At 52.6% G+C, this 23,996-nt stretch overlaps 1 protein-coding gene across 1 annotated transcript in view; it reads right to left on the bottom strand.

Annotated features, from left to right (window-relative positions):
• The window catches only part of LOC119394579 (collagen alpha-1(II) chain), a gene marked incomplete in the record, with an annotated part of 1,710,759 nt that overhangs the window by 1,139,773 nt on the left and 546,990 nt on the right, over window positions 1-23,996 (bottom strand). The window contains 1 exon segment of the mRNA XM_049415838.1: window positions 21,793-21,846. Coding sequence (XP_049271795.1) covers window positions 21,793-21,846 — 54 coding nt within the window.

Below are 23,996 nucleotides of genomic sequence, written 5' to 3'. Positions count from 1 at the left end.
GATCAGGAACCGTGATGTTGTTGAGCGCCCGGTAATCGCCACATGGACGCCAATCCCCAGACTTCTTCGGCACCATATGAAGAGGAGACGCCCAGTTGCTAGAAGAAGGTCGGATGATCCCGAGTGCGAGCATGTGCTCGAACTCCGCGCGGGCAACCTTGAGTTTCTCAGGGCACAAACGCCGCGGCCGAAAATAAACCGGAGGGCCGGAGGTGACGATGTGATGGCAAACGTCGTGTTGGACCGGTTGCGTCCAGTCCGGCTGGCGCGTCAAAGTGGAAAACTCACGAAGGAGCTCGGCGAAAGGTTCGTCCAGCATGAAGATATGGGCGCGATCGGCGATGTGGTTGTTGCAAGGGTGCCGGTAACGGTCAGGTGGGTGAGAGAGTCGATAAGACGACGGTGTTTCACGTCGACAAGGAGTTCATAGTGGTGCAGGAAATCAGCTCCGATGAGGGCGCGCCGGACATCTGTAACCAGGAAAATCCAGCGAAACGCTCGTCGGAGGCCAAGATTGAGCATGACGGAGCGTGATGCGTAGACTGGAATCCTGGTACCGTTGGCAGCTTGCAAAAACGACACAGGTGTCGTTTTTCGGTCGGAGCGTTCAGCAGGAATAATGCTTACGTCTGCACCAGTGTCGACAAGGAAACGTTGTCCTGTGGCTCTGTCCGTGAGGTAGAAGAGGCGACTTGTGTGCCGGGCCGGACCGCTTGTCGCCGTCAGAGGTTGGCCGGCCTCTTTCCCTGCCACGCACAAGGACGGCGGCAGTGACAAGCGTCGTTTCCAAAACGGCGATGGTAAGAGCAGTTGTCAGGCGTTGGTGACGCGTCACGGCTTCTGGGTGTGCGCCTCGGCTTGCTGAAACTTCGTTGGCGTGAACGGTGAGGTGACGCGCGGCGATGTTCTGCTGCAGAGACGATGCGTTCGAGACGCTCACACAGGGCGTCGAGCGGTGACTGGGCTGTCGAAGAAGACGGCACAGTTCGCAACGTGGTGGTACTCTCACCAGTCGACGCTGTCGTGGCCGCGATGGCTGGCGTGGCTACTTCTATCACCTTGTCGGCCAACGCAGCAAGTCCGGTGAGGTCCATGGTAGAAGCTGTTGCCAGAACCATCTGCACGTTAGCCGGCAGTCGTTGTAGAAACAGCTCGCGTAACAGCGCGTCTTCGACGGATCTCGCGTTGTTCCGAGCAGCTGCTTCCTTCGGCGCAGAAGTTGACTGGGGCGTCGGTCACCGAGTTCTTCAGCGGACTGAAGCTGCTGTATGCGAGAACGCTGTGAAACTGCCGTTCGCTGTAGCAGGGTCGTCTTGAGATCGTCGTAGGCGTTCGCAGACCGCTATTTCCGCTATTTCATCAATGGCGGTGGGCGAGAGTACCGCAACAGCGTAGTGGAACTTCGTAGCTTGGGAGCGGATACCAGCAACTTGAAATTGTGATTCCGCCTGAAGAAACCACGCCGAAGGATGCTGGTCCCAGTACTGAGGAAGGCGGACAGCGATGGCTGAGCAGGAAGGCTCACCGCGTTGCTCGGGAAGATTCTGGTCTCGAGAACTTGTACCGTCAGTTTGTTCCATGGTCGCTTCCGCCACGGAAACTTATGGCCACGATCACGTCCGGGTCACCAAACTGTGGCGATGGGCGACCTCACAGACCGGTTAAGTCTCGGTCTTGCCAGAGAGAGAGCGAGCCCGACACGACCGCCTTGATCAGAAGTATTTTTAATCTCTATTTCGAACGCAAGCGCGCGCAGGCCCGTGGCAGCGGCACCTGCCTCGGGCAAGAGCGAGCGTCTCCGTCATCTTCTTTGCGACGCCGATGTTGCTGCCGCTACATCCCTTCTCTCACACACATTATGGTACAGAAAGAGTTCATCATAGAATGCCACGCACATTAAACGAATGCTATGTACGAGATGTAGATATAGCAACACTAACGAAATATAGAAAAATTCGATCTTGTATGGTCTAAAGAAAAACTTTGAACCTTAAAGGGATCATCTTACTCTGCAATGTTGGACTAGCGCTTACAGTAATTAGCTAATACGTGCCGCGATGTAGTTTCTTTTTGTAGTGATCGTATTTATTGCATCAATGTTTTATGTTATGTTGCACAGGTAATCTGTGAAGCGGCTGGACTGTATATAGCAGAAAAACATTTCATTCAATGTTCGGTTCTGAAAGCTACGACAATGCACCTTTTCTCTCGTCACCTATATTTTTGTTCTGTCGTACACACGAAGGACGAAAACAAAAAAGTCACAGTTTCGCCGCAAGGGCGAAGCAGTGAATGCGACATCAAGAAAAGCGGCCCGTGGTGGTCGCGCTGCTACGCTGCAGAAACACCTGCAGCAACTAAAGCGCGAGCAGGCAGCCGAAGGGCAAGGTTCTCCCTGCGCGAACATTAGAAGAAGCGAGCGAGCTGGCCGACGAAAGCGCCTGCCGTCTCGGAGTACTGCCAGGGGTAAAGGGTATGTATTATAGGGGTCCTTTTATGAAACAAACATGAACACAACAAGCCGCAAGTGCGAACCTGTCCCTCGTTTGGATCACACCGCGCACTAGAGGAGTGCAGTTACTCGCTACTAGTGCTACGCAGCAGCCCTAACAGTCAGAGCTGTGACGCCCTATCCCGCGGTTCGCGTTGAGTTGCGACCGCGGCGGGTTTCGGGCCAGTGGGAACAGAGACAAGTCTTTCCACTGAAGGTGTTTATTCACCTCAGATGCCCTACCTCAGATGCCCTACGAACCGGACAGAGTTAGTTCTGCCGAGATCGTAAGTTGTAGCGTCGCACTGAGCTCGTACGTCGAGCCGTGCCTTCGGATGCCACTGCCTGCGGGCGCGGGGAAGCATTTCCCTCGGGCCACTCGATTCCTCTGTCATAGTAGGGTTTGAGATCACAGACATGCACCGGTCCGCCGATCGGTCTTAGCGTTAAGTCTGTCAGCTTGTACACGAGAGAAGAGACAGTATCTCCTACCCGGCACGGTCCTATCCACTGCGGTGCAGAGAAGCTGAGAATTTCTTACTGGCATCGCTTAGGACATGATTGCGCTTCAACACCTGGTCGCCCACTTTGTACTGAACGTCCTGATGAGAGCGCTCATACTGCGCTTTCTGCTCCTCACGAGCAGTGCTCAGGTTCCGTCGTGCTTTGCACAAAGCCTTCGTTACCTTCGCGCGCAGCCCAGCTGCATAACCAGCGCGTGCTGACGAAGCAACCAGTGCCATGCTGCATTCCGGTAGAGTATGTTCTACGGCATTAGGCAGCTCGTTCAAAGATTGAGGGTGGCGGGGGTAAAGTCAAGCGTGTTCACAGTAGCCCTGAGAGCAACTGTGCGTCCCCGCAATTTCAACGAGCATGTGCTTGATGTTGCGGTCCCCGCGTTCAATGAGATTTGCCGGGGCACATTACGTGGTCGTTCTCCTGCGCTTAATGCCGAAGGCTGCGCATGAGTGTGCAAAGATTTTGACAGAGAATCAGGACGAATTGTCCGTTCTAAACTGCTTTGGATATTCGAATCACGTGAACACCTCAATGAGCTTATGCACGAGTATGCGTGCCAACGTGCGGAAAATCACCGCTTTGAAGGACTCATGTGTATCCTTCTCCGCGTGGATTTATGTTAGCAAGGAGTGGTCAGTTCTCAGCGGGCAGGCATCGAAAGTAGGAAGAAACGCGCTCACAGCGTTACTAGCTGCTTCAGAGCGCCGCGCACTAAGAGCAATACCAGCTGCGTCAATGTGCGCCGCGGCCGCGCCGCCAGGCTTCCGGAGCCGATCAAAGACTTAGAAAAGTACTTACAAAAGAGATCCTGCCACTGTGCCTCTGACAACTCCCTTCGGCTAAGCAAACTTTCCACTAAACTGACGCAGTCCTAGTGGTTAGCGTTCTCGTCCTGCGGAGGTGGGTCGTCCGCCGTCGAGCATTGTAGCAGTTACTCTGCTCTCAGGCTGAGTTTCAAATTATCAGAATGAGTAGTAATGTTACCCCTCCTGATAATATTGAGCGTCGCAGCAGTTACGTCGCTCTCAGGCTCGGCGTCGGGAAAGGTGAGTTGAGTAGTAATGTTACTCTTCTCATAGACAACGAGCATACGCGTAAGTGCGTCCGCTACAAGCTGTTCGTTCTCCCTCTGCAGCGAACAGTAAGTCGTATCCCTACAGGAGGGGTGCCCATCGTGCCAGCCAGCCGCTCATATCCCTGCTCTGTGCTACTTCTACTTCCTTTGGCTAAAGTTCGCCGCAGGAATCGAAGGGTGCAGTAGCCGTTACCGCATCTTCGAACTGTTGCTTATTATCAGCATCCGTGACAGAAATTGCAACGGCTGTAAGTCAGCCCTGTCTGCTGCCATGGTTGTTCGTTATTGGCAGTCACTCACACAAACTAACTCGCTCTGGCGCACCGCTGGCCCCACGTTCGGCGCCAAATACAGGGGTTCTTTTATGAAAAAAACATGAACACAAACCGCGTGCGAACCTGTCCCTCGTTTGGATCACACCGCGCACTAGAGGAGTGTAGTTACTTGCTACTAGTGCTACGCAGCAGCCCTAACAGTCAGAGCTGTGACCCCCTACCCCGCGGTTCGCGTTGAGTTGCGACCGCGGCGGGTTTCAGGCCAGTGGGGACAGAGACAAGTCTTTCACCTGAAGGTGTTTATTCACCTCAGATGCCAATTGCAACAATAAAGTAGCACATCTGGTTAACACCTCAGCGGCGGAGTGTTCCGCACTACTGCAGGAAACAACAGCAAAATAGCAAGCACACGTCGTGGGAATGATAAAGGCTCATCTCACCTCGCGTGGCTGCTTTTCCACTCCGGTCCGGGGCGGTGGTATGCACTCCATGGCCGGAGCGCTGCAGGGGTTGATGGCGGCGGTGTTGCTCACGGCTTGGGTCCGATGTGGTCAATCGCATCTCCCAAGACCGAAGACACGGAGGCCCCCAAGGAAGCGACGCGCGTTCCCGGGGTCTGGAGAGGAGTCTCTCCATAAAAGGGCAAGGAGGAAAAACGGGGCATCTCGACTTCAGCCAGGGAGCAGGGCGCGAAAGGCTGCGGGTGCGGCACAATGCCCTCTCCCACGCAACCCCTCTCGCCACTGAGCGTACAAACGTAGCGCGAAGCCAAGGTTCCGCCGCGTTAAAGACAATGGGTTGCGTGTGCAACCCCGCATCGCCAGATTATGGTTTCGTCGTCTCCTCCATCGGTTGGTTTTACTTAAGTTCACCTTGCCTTTACCGAACATTACCGCGGGTTCGAGCACTTGGAGCTTCATGCAGGTTGCCGCGTCCTCGTTCGTCCCGCGCCCGTGTACCGTTCGAACTACTGCGCGCGAGAACTCGGCCCGTCACCGCGAAGGGACTGCGAGCCGTCGCGCGCAGCGAGGGAGACCCTAGGCGACACTCTCCAAATTAGTGGTTTATTACTGGGACTACAAAGAGATCAATTGTTTTACACCAGAATCAATCGCGAATGACATAATTACACATGACACCAATTAGCTAATACAAGTTACCTAATGTGGCCGCGAATGGCACACCTAAAAACAAACAATGAAAGAACAAGGTTTGGAGAGCCGACCTACCCTTCGGCCAGCGCTCCCGCGATCTCGCACCCCAGAGCAGAAGAAACAGAACAGACAAAGCAACACTTGAAAGAAACGTATACAGTGCACGATCGCGAGGCGCTGCCTCGGGACTTCGAGACCGCGGAGGGTAGCGCGCGCCCGCTGAGGCCGGGGCCCCGACAAAACGACGTAACCGCCGGCCGGCGACGAAGAACAAAGAACAAAGGATCGCCGCCGGCCGGAGCGGCCAAAACGCGTACGCACCCTTCGAGATCCCCAAGTGGTCTCTCTGAAACTCGGCGCCCGCCCCCGCGTCTAGGCGAGCGCGAGCAAAGTCCGAATCCCGCCAAAACTGGGCCAATGGGGCACCGTGTTTAACCTTCGAGGTCGGGGTGGCAGCAAAGTGACGGCGATTTATGACCAGCCGCCACCCGTTCCGTCGAGAGGAGAGAGACACGAGAATTCTTCAAGGAAAGATGGTGCCGAGCAACTGGGGCGGACGCCTGAATCCCCACAGTGTATAACGCTAGCCGTTAGCTACCTGAAGGATAAGCGTTTTGTGGCGCGATGGTTAGAGCCACGCGCTACTGAGCGAAAGGTCGCTGGTTCGACCCCGCGCTTCGGAGGCATTTTTCTGAACTATATATATATATATATATATATATATATATATATATATATATATATTGTCACGGGTATGGAAAGGTGACTCAGGCACGGGCGCTGAAATGACACCTAATGGAGGAAGACGACAACGTTGTTGTTGTGGGTTTGAGTCTGAGGCTGCCCTGTTGTCCTACGATCCTGTCTGCTCTGTGCAGCATTAACTCGATCAGTTTTAACTGAATAAATCATCCCCGTACCATCTTTTTGGTGGAGGTTGCGGGTCTTCCAACAACCGGCCCTGGATCTCCGCAGCGGCCGCCACCTTAGCCCAGCCACGATGCCTGAAGACGGCGCGCAGTCCTCGCAGCCCGCGCCAGTTCCATCCCCTGCAATCCCTTCCCATCTTCTCGACCCTGGCACATTTTGCGGCACGGATCCGACGCTTATGTTGGCAAATATTATTTTCTACCTAAGGGGTACAGCACGTGCATGGTATGAGACGCATGAGGAAGACCTAACGAGCTGGGACGTGTGGAAGCAGAAGCTTCGCGACTTGTTCGGTCGGTCATTTGCCCGTCAGATGGCTGCCAGGCATGAACTCGCGCGCGAGTTCAATCGTCCACGGAGTCGTACGTCGAATACATCCAAGAAGTGCTAGCCCTCTGCGGTAAGACTGACAAAGACATGACAGAGGTGGACAAGGTCAGCAGTGTGCTGAAGGTCATCGCTGACGACGCCTTTAACATCCTAATGTGTAAGAACTGCGCCACTGTCGACTCCATCATCTCTGAATGTCGGCGGTTCGAACAGGCTAAAAGCAGGCGGATTACCCACCGCTTCAACTGACTTCCGAACACCGCTGCGACTTCTTCGTGCGAGGATCCTGCGACGCCAAGTCCACTCGCGGCTTCTACCAACATCGCACGAATTGTTCGCCAGGAGCTGGAATCCATGGCCCCCGCTACCTATCAGTCCCCTCCGCAAGAGAACTTGGCAACAATCTCGCTCATTCAAGCCGTCGTGCGCCACGAGTTTGCCAACATGGGCGTCCAAACCAACAGCCACACGCCTCAGCCTATCTACACTACCACCCATAACGCTGACCACCACGGCGCTCCACTTGATGCTGCTGCTGCTACTTCCGGTCCTCGGTTCACCCCACGCTACCTCAATCCATCTGTGTGGCGCACACGAGACGATAGACTGATTCGCTTTTCTTGCTGTCGTGTTGGGCACATTTCCCGCGATTGCCGAAACAAGTAGTATTCTCGACCCAGTTTTTCAAATGACCGCCGCCAGGATCGTAGACAGTATTCTCAGCCCACTTTTCCGGATGACCACCTTCAGGACCCTTCACCTCGCCGTTCGTCTCCACGCCCCGCACCATCCTACGCAGACGTCGTCGCCCACAGAAATTGGTCAAGCCGCTCGCCGTCGCCTCAGGATCGCCAGCCACGCTCCCCTCAGCGCCGTCGCACTCCGTCGCCGGCTTATTCTGGACACCCCCCGGGACACTGACGAGTGCAGCTCCTGGAGGTGGCGCTGCATTGACGACTCGGACCGAAAACCCTCTACCGACCGCAAATTCAAGACGTAGTTTACTTCGTGTGCTCATTGATGGCCTGGCCGTTACTGCTCTTATCGACACTGGTGCCCACCTATCCGTTACGTGTTCTACGCTTCGCTCCCGGCTAAAGAACGTTCTTACACCTGCTATGTTCCCTACAGTGCGAGTGGCCAACGGAAGCCGAACATCAGTTCTTGGAATGTGCACTGCCCGCGTTACTGTTGCCGGTCACCACACTTCAGTGTTCTTCGCAGTTCTCGACTCTTGCCCGCACGATGACATTCTTGGCATTGATTTCCTGACCGGCCACTCTGCCCTCATCGATTGTTCTACCGGCATTTTACGGCTTGAATTGCCCTTGTGCTCTGATGTCCACTCTACAAGTCGCACTCGGCTACGGTCCGTGAAGTGTCTACGGCTACCGCCCCAGTCTGCTATGTACGTCCCTATGTCGCCGTTACCGTCAGTTACTGATGGAGACTATCTGATAGCTCCCCTCATTGATTTGACCCTTACCCACAACATCGCAGTTCCACATACGATAGTAGTAGTTGCCAACAACAGGACGCTTCTTCCTGTTCTCAACTTCTACACGTCAACCCAGGTTCTTCCTCAAGGAATCACCTTAGCCGGCCTTTCAACTCTGGAGGATTGTACGATTTCATCTTTCATCCCTGACTCCAAGACCGTAGCCAAACCTGTCATAGCTCCGCAAAATAAGGCATTCTAGGACAAAATGATATCCGACGACCTGTTACCTTCCCAAGTTGAAGCACTTCGCGGTGTTCTGTTTTCTTAACCTAGATATTTTCGACATCGACGACCGTCCCCTGGGGCGCACAAGCGTCGTAGCCCACCGTATCGACACCGGTGACACCGGTCCACTTCACAAACGCCCTTACCGCGTGTCTCACGCTGAGCGCCAAGTTATACAGAAGGAGGTCGAGAAAATGCTCAGCAAAGATGTCATCGAGCCTTCCTCTAGTCCTTGGGCATCACCTGTCGTGTTAGTTAAAAAGAAGGACAACAGCTGGCTCTTTTGCGTCGACTGTCGCCATCTCAATCGGATCACCAAGAAGGACGTCTATCCTCTACCTCGAATCGATGATGCGCTCGACTGTCTCCATGGTGCCAAGTATTTCTCATCGCTTGATCTTCGATCTGCATACTGGCAAATTTCCGTCGATGACCGCGACCGTGAGAAGACGGCATTCATGACACCCTATAGACTTTACCAATTTAAGGTCATGCCTTTTGGGTTGTGCAATGCTCCTGCCACTTTTGAACGCATGATGAACTCCCTCCTACGTGGTTTCAAATGGTCGACCTGCCTTTGTTATCTGGACGACGTCATCGTTTTCTCGGCCACCTTTGAAAGCCACCTTCCTCGTCTCTCGGCCATTCTTGACGTTTTTTGCTCTGCTGGCCTTCAGCTCAATTCGTCGAAGTGCACGTTTGGACGCCGGCAGCTTAAACTACTTGGCCACCTTGTAGACGCTACTGGTGTCCAACCCGATCCTGACAAAGTCCGCGCTTTCCGCGAATTCCCGGTTCCGCGTTCCACGCAAGAAGTTCGCAGCTTTCTTGGGCTCTGCTCATACTTCCGCCACTTTGTCATCAACTTCGCGGACATTACTCGGCCCCTCACGGATCTCCTGAAAAAGAACGCGGCTATTTCCTGGGGTGAGGACCAAGAGCAGTCCTTTGCATCGCTGATTACCGCCCTTACATCACCACCTGTGTTGGCTCATTTTGACCCAGCCGCTCGAATAGAGCTTCCCCTCGATGCAAGTGGCCATGGCATTGGTGCTATACTCGCTCAGATACAGAATGGCACAAACCGTGTAATAGCCTACGCTAGCCGCCTCCTGTCGCAGTCGGAAAAAAATTATTCGATTACTGAGCGAGAATGTCTAGCTCTCGTCTGGGCGGTCGCGAAATTCCGTCCATACTTATACGGACGGCCATTCGCACTCATCACAGACCATCATGCGCTCTGCTGGCTGTCAACACTTAAGGACCCTACAGGAAGACTCGGCCGTTGGGCATTGCGATTACAGGAGTACACGTTCTCGGTAGTTTCCAAATCTGGAAAGCTCCATAGCGATGCCGACTGCTTATCCCGACACCCTGTTGATCCACCCAACTCCATCGATTTGGGAGCCGATGCCTGCGTCTTTGTCATCACTGACTTTCTACACGTGGCGGATGAACAACGTCGGGATCCATCGTTGCTCTCCATCATTGACCGCCTTCAATCCGGCAATACCGACCCTTCACTGACCATGTTCTTGCTTCAAGACAAAGTTTTGTACCGCCGCAACCTGCATCCCGCCGGCGCGGAACTTTTACTCGTCGTCCCAAGCCATCTGCGCAAGGATGTCCTGCAAGAATTTCACGATGCCCCAACTTCCGGACATTTAGGCGTCTCCAGAACCTACGACCGTGTTCGACGACGGGTATTCTGGAAGGGTCTTTATCGCTTCGTTCGCCGCTACGTTGCAGCTTGCGACCTGTGCCAGCGCCGAAAGAAACCTACGACTCCCCCTGCCGGTCGCCTTCAGCCTATTGAAGTCCCAGCCGAGCCGTTTTATCGAGTGGAGTTGGGCTTCTTAGGTCCCTTTCCAACTTCGACAACTGGAAACAAATGGGTTGCATTAGCCAAAGAATATGCCATTCGGCATGTAATCACTCCAGCGATAGCGACCAGCTGTGCGACTGACGTTGCAGATTTCCTCCTCTACGACATCATTCTCCAGCATGGGGCTCCTCGTCACTTACTCACAGACCGTGGTCGCTGCTTCCTGTCTCGTGTGGTTGATGACCTACTTCGATATTTTGCTACTCGTCACAACCTCACCACGTCTTACCACCCCCAGACTAACGGACTTACGGAACGCCTCAACCGCACGCTGATAGACATGCTTTCCATGTATGTATCTGACGACCACACCGATTTTGACATTGCCCTCCCGTTCGTCACCTTGGCCTACAACTCGTCGCGTCATGACACAGGCGGCTACTCACCGTTTTATCTTCCTTTTGGCCGTGATCCGGTACTACCTTTCTACTCCCTGCTTCCGTCTGACCCACCTTCCACCACTTCTCAAGATGCCATCACCCGTGCTCTCATCGCACGTACAGTAAGCCCGCGCTCGGTTCTCGTCGTCCCAGACTGCACAAAAGTCCCTCTATGATAGCCGACATAGGGATGCCGATTTCCCCCCGGGCTCTCTCGTTCTACTCTGGCTCCCATCCCGTCGGGTTGGCCTCTGCCAGAAGCTTCCGCCGCGATACGCCGGGCCCTGCCGAGTCTTGCGCCAGGTGACACCTGTCACCTATGAGATTTCCCCGACCACAAACTCATCGACTGCTACACCCAGAACTGACATCGTGCACGTTTCTCGCCTGAAGCCCTACAACGGTGACACGCCCTTCTAACCATAACAGGCACCGGGATGGTGCTTTGCCGGCCGGGGTAATGTCACGGGTATGGAAAGGTGACTCAGGCACGGGCGCTGAAATGACACCTAATGGAGGAAGACGACAACGTCGTTGTTGTTGGTTTGAGTCTGAGGCTGCCCTGTTGTCCTACAATCCTGTCGGCTCTGTGCAGCATTAACTCGATCAGTTTTCACTGAGTAAGTCATCCCCGTAACAATATATATATATATATATATATATATATATATATATATATATATATATATATATATTGTCGCGGTAAATAAAGGAAAACAAGTAGAAGCACGGCGAACATCAAAACAGCTCCGATCGAGCAGCACGTTTTCGTCTTTCTCTCCCACCAGCGATCTCTTCGCCAGGCACAAATAATGGCGAAACAAGCCGCGCAACCGCCAGATACCTACTACATGTCCGTGTCACTACTATCCCCCTCGAAAAGCATCGACTCGATGCTTTCGAATGTGTCTAGGCAAGATCAAGTCTTCAGCGTGTGTAATACGGCTTCACCCTGGCCACGTGGACGATGTCCGGTTGTGCTGCACGGCGGGAGGATCGTGCACCAGTCTCTGCGAGAACTTGGTAGTTGACATCGTTGAGGCGTTGAAGAACCCGATAAGGGCCGAAATAACGGCCTAGGAGTTTCTCTGACCGGCCGCGTTGACGCACAGGACTCCATATCCACACTTTGTCTCCGAGGTGGTAGGCTACTTCCCTGTGGCGAAGGTTGTACCTGTGAGCGTCATAATGTTGCTGTGAGCGAATGCGCAAGCGAGCTAGTTGACGAGCTTCTTCGTCGCGTTGCGCATACTGGGCGGCATTTTCGGTGGTGGTCGCAAAGGCGTCAGATAAAAGCATGACGTCTAACATCGTAGTAACCTCGCGGCCGTGCAGCAAGCGGAAAGGGGTAAATCCTGTAGTTTCCTGCACGGCGGTGTTATACTCGAAAGTCACGAAAGGAAGGACACTGTCCCAGTTCCTGTGGTCCACGTCGACATACATGGAAAGCATGTCTGTAATGGTCTTATTGAGCCGTTCTGTTAGGCCGTACGTTTGCGGATGGTAAGCTGTCGTCCGCCGATGTACGGTGCCGCTAAGTGTCATTCATCACTTCTTCCAGCAGTTGGGCGGTGAAGGCTGTGCCTCTGTCGGTTAGAACCACGGCCGGTGCACCATGGCGGAGGACGACAGCATGCATGAAGAAGTCGGCGACTTCGCTTGCAGTACCTCGTGGCAGTGCCCGTGTTTTGCAATAGCGGGTTAAATAATCCGTTGCAACTATTATCCAACGATTACCCGCTGAAGATTTCGGAAATGGGCCTAGCAGGTCCATGCCAACTTGCTGAAATGGTGCTCGAGGTGGCTCTACAGGGTGTAAAAAGCCAGCAGGTTTCATGGGCGCAATCTTGCGCCGCTGGCAGTCTCGGCAGGTTTTGACGTAGTGCTTGACAGTACGGGACAGTTTACGCCAGTAGTACTTGTGGCGAATACGAGCGAGAGTACGCGTGAACCCTAAATGTCCAGAAGACGGTTCGTCATGACACGCATTTAGGATCTCTTCTCGCATCGCAGATGGTACTACCAGAAGGGCGGTTCGAGCGCTGGGATCGAAGTTCCGCTTGTACAGGATGTTGTCGCGAAGGAAAAATGATGAAATCGTGCGCCTGAATGTTCGTGGTGGCTGCTTAAGCTGGCCCTCAAGATAGTCGATGAGTGGACGAAGCTCTAGGTCATCACGTTGTTTCTGAGCCAAGTCAGACGCTGTGACGGCCATGAGGAAACTCACGTCGTCAGTTTGGTCAGGAGGAGTCGACTCGACTGGGGCGCGTGAGAGGCAGTCAGCGTCGCTGTGCTTGCGTCCCGACTTATAAACCACCGTAACGTCAAATTCTTGGAGGCGGAGACTCCATCGGGCGAGGTGGCCTAAAGGGGTCTTTGAGGCCTGCAAAAGAATGGTGATCGGTGACAACTTTGAAAGGTCGCTCAAAAAATACGGTCGGAACTTGACTATGGCCCACACGACAGCTAGACATTCTTTTTCTGTGGTCGAATAGTTAGATTCAGTCGATGATAACGTACGGCTAGCGTAGGCGATTACTCGCTCGATACCTTCTTGCCACTGCACAAGGACGGCGCCGAGGCCAATATTGCTTGCGTCTGTGTGCACTTCATTGTCTGCATTTTCGTCAATCAAAGTGCCCTAATATTGGTAGCGTCTGAAGGCGTCGCTGCAGCTCGCAAAAAGCGTGGCGTTGTTTTGTGTCCCAAACAAAAGCGACGTTGTCTCTTGCGAGGTGGTGCAAGGGTTCTGCTATCTTCGAAAAATTCGGGACGAATCGACGGTAGTACGCACAAAGTCCCAGAAAACTGCGAACGTCTTGTTTGTTCGCTGGGGTTGGGAAGGCAGCACAGCTCGCGTTTTGTCGGGATCTGGGCGAATTCCGTCGCTCCTTACTACGTGGCCTAGAAATTTGAGCTCCTCGTAGTCTAAGTGACATTTTTCGGGCTTGAGGGACAGGCCAGCCGTTCGGAGCGCATCAAGTACTGCCCGAAGACGCTGAAGGTGCTGCTCGAAAGTCGTTGAAAAAACGACGACGTCATCTAAATAAACAAGACACGATTGCCACTTCAGACCGGACAAAACTGTGTCCATCATTCGTTGAAAACTCGCAGGAGCAGAACACAATCCAAAGGGAAGCACCTTAAATTCAAAGAGCCCGTCAGGAGTAATGAATGCGGTCGTTTCCCGGTCACGGTCATCGACCTCAATTTTCCAATAACCGCTGCGCAGATCCATGGATGAAAAGTATCTGGCGTGTCGAAGTCGGTCGAGCGAGTCGTCGATGCGGGGAAGCGGATAGACGTCTTTCTTTCTCACGTTGTTCAGCTTGCGATAATCAACACAAAAGCGCAATGTGCCATCTTTCTTTTTCACCAACACAACTGGTGATGACCATGGGCTCGTAGATGGCTGAATGATGTCGTCAGCAACCCTCTGTTGAACTTGTTTGTGAATGGCGTCTTGTTCTCTTCGGGAAACACGATAAGCGTGTTGTCGAATAGGTCTTTCGTTGGGCTCGGTTATGATTCTGTGCTTCATAACGGGTGTCTGCTTGATTTTTGACGTCGTGGCAAAGCAGTCGCTGAAGGAAAGCAGGAGGGAGCGCAGACTCTCTTGCTGTGAAGCCGATAGTTCGGAGTTCACGTCAATCTTAACCGTGGACTGCTTGTCGTCGTGAGGACCGGAAGAGAGTTCCGCGAGTGATAAGCTGGCTCTGGAGTCGCTGATTTCTTCGAAGTGAGCGACGACACACTGCCTCATGAAGTGCTGGTATTCATGACTGAAATTTGTCAGTAGAATTTTAGCAGGCGCTTGTGTCAGTTCCATGAGGCCGCGGGCGACGCATACTTGACGCGATAAGAGCACGGACACATTGCCTTGCACAACTCTGAAAGCGGTTCGGTTGATGTCGCTCACCACGTTAACTAGCACACTCGAACGGGGTGGTATGGTCACTGAAACGCCATTATGTGCGATTCGCATTCGTGCGAGTTTGCGTTACGTGAAAACGTCACCAGCAGCTCTCGGAGATTTATAATGGCCCCATATTCTCGAAGAAAGTCTAATCCCAAGATAACCTGCCTGGAGCATTCCCGCAACACGAACAAAGTCCCGATGAAGGTCGAGGCACCAATATGCACTCGGGCGGTGCACCTGCCAACCGGCGTCAGAAGATGGCGGCCCGCTGTACGCAGCTGGGGACCACTCCATGGTGTCGTCACCTTTCGGAGAGCAGCCGCGAAGTCGCCACTCATAACGGAGTAATCGGCGCCGGTATCCACGAGAGCGGTGGCCTGGTAATTGTCGACGGTTACAGAAATATCGGCGGAAAGTACGGCGTCGGTATCAGTGAATGGCGTGGTAGAGAAATCAGCGTCGGTAGCGTGTCGTGTCGGAGGATGTTTGTCAAAACGATGAACAGCGGCCCTACCCCCGGAGGTCGCTGTCCTCAGTTTTCCTGACGTGGGCGAGGGCTTGGGGACCTGTTTCGAAAACCAGAGAGCGTGGCGTAACGATTAGGTGAGCTGAGGCGCCGAGGAGAAGGTGAGCGTGACTGGCGGCCTTGTGCAGGAGGAAATGGCTGCTGAGCTGCCAGGTACTGCTCAAACTCGCGTGGGCGCTCCCCGTTGCTTGGTCGACGCGCGTTAGGGTGAAATCCCTGAAGGCCCATCCTACGATACGCACACTGGCGGTACAGGTGGCCCGCTTCGCCGCAGTGCTAACAAAGTGGCCTGTTGTCCGAGGTGCGCCATACGTCTCATTTCCGGGTGACTTCACGCGGGACGTCGTACTGGAAGGTATTCTCGTAGGCATCTGCAGGAACGAATGGACGTGGCGTTCCCGGAAAACTGGAGGTCGGGCGGCGGGCTGCAGGAGGTTGAGGACTCCGTAATGCTTCGGCATAAGAGAGAACAGGAGCTTCCACGCGCGTGGGGAGCGATGGTTGAGTCACGTTCCTGATTTCATCTCGAATGATGTCACCCAGTACGGTCACCGTCGGCTGAGTAGGAGTAGGGCGAACCTTCTCGAGTTCCTCGCGGACAACGCTCCGGACAAGCTCTCTGAGTGCTGCCAAATCCTGTCCACAGGTGAAAGGTGACAAAGCGGCGACAGTAGCTTGGCGGCCGTACTGCAGAGAGCGTTGCTGGAGTGCTCGCTCCATTGTCGTCGCTTCAGCGATGAACTCATCGACAGTAGTTGGGGGCTTGCGCATGAGTCCAGCAAAAAGTTGCTCCTTCACACCCCGCATTAGGAGTCGAACTTTCTTTGTCTCATCCATTCCTGGGTCGGCGCGTCTGAATAAGCGCGACATGTCCTCGACAAACATAGCCACGCTTTCGTTTGGCTTCTGAACCCGGCTCTGTAGAGCCTGCTCGCCTTTCTCTTTTCTTTCTGGATTTCTGAAAGTTTCGCGTAGTTGTCGCTGGAATTCTTGCCAGTTGGTGATAGACGGCTTATGGTTCTCATACCACGTGCGAGCGTAGTCTTCAAGTGCAAAGTAGGCGTAGCGCAGTTTCTTGGTCTCGTTCCACTCGTTGGCTGCTGTGACCCGGTCGAAGTGGTCGAGCCAGTCATCCACGTCCTCTAACTCATCACCATGAAAAGACTTCGGGATGCGAGCTGCGTAGACGACGTTTGGGGTGGATGCGGGTTGGTCTATATCGCTCTCTTGCGTCTGGCTTGCCGTTGTGGTGGACATTCTTGCCGGGATCAAGGGACCAAATTCGGGCGGTAGTCCTAACAAGCGGCGGCTGGGGCGAAGTGCCCGGCTTTCCTCCGGAATTGTAGAAATGGTGGCAGGAACTTGAAGCGTCTTGAATTACAATTAGCGCATTAGGATTGTACCCAGCACCTCCACCAGTTTGTCGTGGTAAATAAAGGAAAACAAGTAGAAACACGGCGAACAGCGGAACAGCTCGGATCGAGCAGCACGTCTTCGTCTTTCAATCCCACCAGCGATCTCTTCGCCACGCACAAATAATGGCGAAACTAGCCGCACAACAGCCAGATACCCACTACATGTCCGTGTCACTAGTCACTATATATATATATATATATATATATATATATATATATATATATATATATATATATATATATATATATATATATATGTATATATATTGTGGCGAAGCAATTGGTACTGTTTAACGGTTGCGCTCTCCAGCGGCTCCTAGTGGGTCGTCCTCTTCTAAACGCCGCTCGCGCTTGGAGCCCGTGCTTTTGCCTTGACTGTCGTTATAGCTCATTGTCGCCGAGTGCTGTCCAATAAACAGCTTAACAAATTGGTGGAGTTGCTGTGCTCCTATTCGATGCCCCTGGGGCTTCGTTCCCGTATTCTGCCGCCTACCATGCCTCAAGACGCCGCTCAGTAAACGCCGCCTCCCACACCGACCACATGTCCCCGTGTCCCACGCATCCGCGATCCACCTATCTTCACTGGCGCCGATGGCACCGACGTGGAGGACTGGCTCGCAATTTACGAGCGTGTGAGCGTACCCAACAAATGGGACGAAGCAGGCAAGTTGAGCAACTTGGTCTTCTACCTCGCGGGAGTAGCAAGCTTGTGGTACAACAACCACGCGTCCGATTTTGCAACTTGGTCGGATTTCAAGACCGCCGTCATCAACGTTTTTGGCCGCCCTGCAGTTTGTAAGCTGCAAGCAGAACAGCGCTTACGCGAACGAGCTGAGCAGGCCGGTGAATCTTTCACCAGTTATATCGAAGACGTCCTGGACTTGTGTGAGAAAGCCAACGGCACCATGTCCGAGTCTGACAAGATCCGGAACATTATGAAGGGCATTGACGACGATGCCTTCACCATGTTGCTCGCCAAAAACCCTTCCACCGCGGCCGAGGTCATAACACTGTACCAGAGCTACGAGGAGCTCCGCCGGCAACGTTCGATGACCCGTCGCTCTCCATCACGCTACGAAGAGCTTGCTGGTTTGGCGGCCATACCTGACCAGGCCACGCTGCTGGCAGAAGTGAATGCATTCGTTCGCGAGGAAATCGCACGCCAGTTCTCTCTCCTGGCCTTCGCCCACCCGCCGCACGTTCAACAGTCATCGACGACCCTTCTTCCTCCTCTCCGACGAGCAATTGAGCAGCAAATTGCCGAGGTGATGCCTGAGTACCACCAGCAACCTCCGACTCCTGCGCCACAGAGTTACGCCTCAGAGACGTGGGTTTTTCCGGCTTCGGCCAATCGCGTGCGCCGCCAGAATGGGGGCAGAACGAACGGCGCAGAACAGAGATATCTGATCACCCCACTCGCTATGACGCGAAAAGAATAGATCAAGCAAAAAAAGAAATGGCGACACCCCCCGGCCTTGAGTGGCATCTCCTGCTTCAGCCATTCAGCGCACTTGTTCTTCCCCAGGAGAATGAACAAGCGGAACGAACAGATCTCCGATCGCCCCCAAGCGCACGACGATAGCATACATTGAAGAAATCGTGGCCATCACCGGAGCATTTGCTTTTTGAGATTGCGACGAAGATACGACTACCCCAGTACAACAGCCATCCTTCAACGTCAACCCAAGTCTTCCCGCTCGCCAACCACAACAGCACCGATACCTTCTGAAGCAATACAAGGACAGCATTCTCGTCGTCACCAAGGGTTCGACAAACGCCACTTGCTATAAGCACCGAATCATAACGGAAGAAAATGCTCGATGACTGCGCCAGAGTCCCTACCAAGTTTCCACACAAGAACGAGGAGCTATCAAGCGACAAGTCGACGAAATACTACAGGATTACATAATACAACCTTCGAAGAGTCTGTGGCACTCTACACTAGTCTTGATAAGGAAGAAGGATGGCACTCTGCGTTTCTGAGCGACCACCACGCCTTAGGCTAGCAAGCTTCACAGACCCTTCAGGGTGATCTCGCACGGTGGAGTCTGAGAATTCCAGAATTCGGCATTACCGTCGTTTAGAAATCCAGGCCAAAGTACTCTGACGCCCACTGCTTGTGCCACGCACCTGTTCATCCGCCGCCGCATGACAATCTGGATGAAGACAGCTTCCTGGGGCCCATAAGTGCCGACGAGTTCGCCGGACAACAGCGAAGCGATCCGGAACTGAGAAGCTTGGCGAAGTACTTGGAAGGCGTGACCACGTTGTACCCAAGGTGTTCAAGCGAAGATGGCCGCGATATTTTATTGCGATAGCAATTATATGGACAGTCTCGGCTGGATTTTGCCGTCGCCGTCGCCGTCATGCACCGTATATGTATAAGTATGTATATATATATAAAGGCCCCAAAGAAAAATAACTCAGAAAAATGCTTCCGAAGCGCGGAATCGAACCAGGGACCCCTTGCTCCGCAGCGAGCGGCGCTATCCACTACGCCACGAAACGCAGATCCTCTACGCAGCTAACGGCGAGCGTTATATACACACCATTTAGCGCTGGACGGACTCAGAGACAGAAGGCGATAATAAGCGTTTCTTCATTACCAGCGAGGTGGCGCTAAGAGCCCGACGGGCGCATTTAAAAGTCGTCGGCGAGCTCGCTCGCTTCTTCTTATATTTGCGCATGGGAGAAGCTTGCCCTTCCGCTGTCTGCTCGCGCGGTTTTCTCGTGGCGCGGGGTAGAGGAATGTTTCACGCTTTCACCGTGCTGTCCGCGCTCATGTTACGGCGCGTACGAATGTCACTCGAGCTCAGGGACGCCGCTAAACGAACAAACAGAAGATGAGCGCGAACTATCAAGTGTCACAGCTCGACACTTGAAGCACGCTAGTTTCCTTCGCTGCTTCGGCCGCCTTTGCAACAGAAGCGCTGTTCAAACTGAGAGTATCCATTGGCGAGCCTGACTTCGTATAGCATTAGTTCCTTGCTATCGCATTCATTGCTTCGCCCTTGCGGCGAAACTGTGACTTTTTTCTTGCAAAGCGACGTACTCGTAAAGTGGAAATTCTTGATGGCCAAAGCGAGATACCTCGTCGTTGTACCCTCGGCGTGGCGACCACAAGTTTTGCTGGCTCTACACAACGACCCGACGGCTGGTCACTTTTAAGAGTGAAGCTGTTGAAGCTTTTTGTAGTGACGGGTAATGAGTGCAGAAATTAACATAATGATGAATCGCAACGCGCTCACTTCGTCCTCTTCTTCCTCTGAGTTATCTTCATCTTCTGCTTCGCTCCCAAAACACATGCGCCGACTTCTCCGGCACGGGAGGGAATAACTCTTACGGGTGAGAGAACGAGTACACAAAGCGAGAGAGAATTTTTTTGCGAAAAAGATTCCTTGGCGAGGCGGGATGCAAACCCGCGTACCCACGATACAGGCCAGCGTCCTAACCACTCGGCTATCCAGGCACGCTAGCAGAGCATGGCATACAGCCTTATATAGTAAGCATAGCAAGGTGGCGGGAAAGGGAAGTGACGGTGAGGATGAAAGATGTGAGGGTGAGGAGGAGGCGAAGGAGTTGGAAGAGAGTGAAGAGAGAGAAAAGAGGTGGAAGATCCACCTCGTCGAGCCTTACAGCAGATCGACGCAGACTTGCTGGGGCCACTTCCGATGTCAACGTGCGGCAACAAGTGGATCGCCGTTGCCAAGGACTACCTCACCCGCTACGCTGAACCTGGGGCTCTGCCTAAAGGCACTGCCGCCGAGGTAGTGAGGTTCTTCATTGAGAACATCCTACTCTGTCACGGCTCGCCAGAAGTCCTTGTCACCGACAAGGGTGCGGCTTTTACTGCTCACCTAACGCAGGCGATATTGAGACACAGCCAGACAAGCCATCGCCGGACCACCGCTTACCACCCGCAGACGAATGGCCCCGTCGAGCGTTAGAATAAACCGTCGCCGACATGCTGGGAAGGTATGTCGATATTGAACACAGCACCGGGACGCCATACCTTCGTACGTAACCTTTGCTTACAACACAGCAGTACAAGAAACAGCAGTCATGACCCCACTGAACGTGGTTTATGGAAGGAGCTCGGCAACGGCGCTCGACGAAATGCTGAGAAGGCAAAGCTGTGACGCAAAGACCTACTAAAACAATCTCGAGGTCGCCTCTTATTTGTAGAGCGCCGACTAAGCTCGGCATCTCGCAGACCTGCGTATCAAGAACCATAACAGTCCACCAGCCGCTGTAATCTTCGACGACGACACATGGAATACCAGCCCAGTGACCGTGTGTGTGTCTGGACGGCGATACGCCAGCGCGGACTCAGCGAGAAGCTTCTTCCGCGACACTTCGGCCTTTACAAGGTATTTCGACGTCTCGGAGCACTTGAGTACGAGGTCGTTCCGGACGGCATTACAAGCTCTCAGCGGCGCAGCGCACGGCCTGAATTCGTTGATATCGCGCTCCTTAAACCATTCCACACATGTTTAGAAACCTGAGGACTCTAGTTTTTTTTCTTTTTTGTGCTCCTTCATACTGCCTGCATTTTTTCACATCCATGTTCTGTTTTAAGCATCGGGACGGTGCTTAAAACAGAACATGGATGTGAACAGAGCGGGCATTGCCACTCGCGTTTATTGCTTTATTGTGATGAATTCACGCACAAAAAAGCTGTTTCCAACACTGGGCGCAGCCCGCGTCGCAATGTTTGGGAAGCTTCGAGATTGTTTGAGATCATTATTTTAACATTACGCGCTGGACGCGACGGGTCAACTTATTCAGGAACTAACGGGAGCACCAGGGATAACGCTGGAAGTTTCGAGGACTGGTGTATAAAAGACTACAAGTTCCACCGATGATCAGATCACCGATGACCAACTAGCCCAATCTCAAACTTAGCGACGACAGTTGTTGCCGCTAGCAGTGTACAGCGTTACTTGCTTTTACTTTGACATTTGATTTCCTGGGTACAATTTCAACTGAATAACAGGTTCCATACTTTCCAGTCTTGCTGCAGCTATTCCCGCAGTCACAACCACGTGACAATGTTTTAGTTTTGATTCCCTCGGTATTTTATGGGAACGGCTGAAATGGTGAAGCGTCATAGGAAGGCAGATCCTGTGCAAAATGTTCGTTTCAGAAATGCATGAGCACAACTCACGTCTTTTCCTGGAATTCCCGGAAGTCCTCTTTCGCCTTGATGTCCTGGTGGACCCTGTCGTGAAAGAAAAATAAGAAGATATGAAGAACGTCCTCTTCGAACTGTAAGTGTGGACGTTAAAAGTACATCGGGCGAAGAAACCGACTCTGGGGATGCCACGCTCACTTTCAGAAACCTAATTAGAGCGCAAACACACGACACACGACACACACACACTGAGGCATCAACCACGTACAGTGCTGTACGTGGTTGATGCCTGGGTGTGTGTGCGTGTGTGTGTGCGTGTGTGCGTGTGTGTGTGTGTGTGTGTGTGTGTGTGTGTGTGTGTGTGTGTGTTTGCGCTCTAAGTTTTTGGAAATGATCTACCAACTAGCCTAACAACACAAGTTCTTTTACACGCTCACTTTTCTTGCTTAATAATGAGAACTAACAGAAAATAATGCCAAGGAAAGTATAGGAGACGTTATTTCTAATATTTGGAATATAAATGTGAAGAAAGTAAAGTCGACAAAAAGATAACTGCGACCTTCGAATAACGACCTGCGACCTTCGGACAGAACCTGCGACCTTCGAATAACGCGTCCGATAATCTACCACTGAGCTAGGGCGGCGGTCATCCCCCCGTCCACTTTATAGGTTATGTATGAGTATTTAAACCCAGGAGTATTAGCGCCGAACGCAGCCGTGGCGGCGAGTGTGGAACACTCTTTTTCTGCCTTTTGCCGTCACTTAGCACGTGATCTTTTTACGAGCTGGCAGCTGACTGATAATCCCTCGCATACTATCTGAAGCCATCAAGTGGGCCAGAACGGGATCATTGCTTTGAATGAAGGAAAGAAGATGGTTTTTAACGGCTTGTTTTCTTTAGTAGACACAATATTGATGAGGACTAACATACAATAATGCCAAGGAAAGTATAGATGTTATTTGTAACAATTGGAATATAAATGTGACGAAAGTAAATTGGAAAAAAAAGATAACTTGCACTGACTAACACTCCTAGGTTAGTGTGACTAACACTAACCTAGCAGTCAGCGCTGCGGAGGGTGACTAACACTCCTAGGCGCTGACTAACACTCTTAGGTTTTAATGCACATGTATACCCTATAAAGTGGACGGGGGGATGACCGCCGCCGTAGCTCAGTGGTAGAACACCGGACGCGTTATTTGCAGGTCGCAGGTTCCGTCCCTGCCAGCGGCAAGTAATATTTTCGTGTACTTTACTTTCTTCACATTTATATTCCAATTATTACAAATAACATCTTCTATACATTCGTTGGCATTATTGTCTGTTAGTCCTCATTAATATTGTGTCTAACAAAAAAACGAGCCCTTAAAGCCATCTTATTTCCTTCTTTCATAGCAAAGGTCTGGTTCTGGCAGACTTCATGCCTTTAGGTTGTATGCGAGGAATTATCGGTCTGCTGCCGGCTCGTAAAAAGATCAGGTGCTACGTGACGCCAAAAGGCAGAAAAAGAGTGTTCTACACTCGCCGCCATGGCTGCGTTCGGCGCTAATACTCCTGGGTTTAAATGCACATATAAACCCTATAAAGTGGACGGGGTATGACCGCCGCCGTAGTTCAGTGGTAGGGTATCGGACGCGTTAAGAGAAGGTCGCAGGTTCGGTCCCTGCCGGCGACAACTTATCTTTTCGTTCACTTTCATTTCTTCCCATTTATATTCCAAATATTACAAATAACTTCTCCCAGACTTTCCTTGGCATTATGGTCTGCTAGTTCTCATTAATATTGTGTCTAACAAAGAAAGCGAGACCTTAAAAGCCATCTTCTGTTCTTGCTTATGCAGTTCAGTTTAAACGTTGCATGTCTTCTCTCGACAACTATGTGTCCGTATTAGTCGTGCCGTGGCCACCCGCTTTAAGGAAGGCGTTTTCGTGATTGTTATGCGTGTATGGCGCCTTTTGCTATTCTTGGGTGGCGTTGAAGCAAACCCGGCCCCATGACTAAATCACAAAAAGAAAAATTGGGCAGATCCCACGTACCATGGGAGTCGATATTATGCGAAGCAAGCGGCGGAAAGGTGACTGTGGCGCAACTGTTGCGCAACGTGGGCATTACCAACACCAGAAGCGGTAAGCCGATATGTAGTGCTTATACGTGTCCCGAGAACGCACGCACGTTTCACGAGCCCGTGTGCATGTGTGGAAGAAGTTCTTGACAGTTCTTCAACAAGGGCATCACC

Source organism: Rhipicephalus sanguineus, chromosome 5 (assembly GCF_013339695.2).
Source record: "Rhipicephalus sanguineus isolate Rsan-2018 chromosome 5, BIME_Rsan_1.4, whole genome shotgun sequence".
NCBI classification, from domain to species: Eukaryota; Metazoa; Arthropoda; class Arachnida; order Ixodida; family Ixodidae; genus Rhipicephalus; species Rhipicephalus sanguineus.
This window is presented reverse-complemented; position numbering and strand designations above follow the sequence as displayed.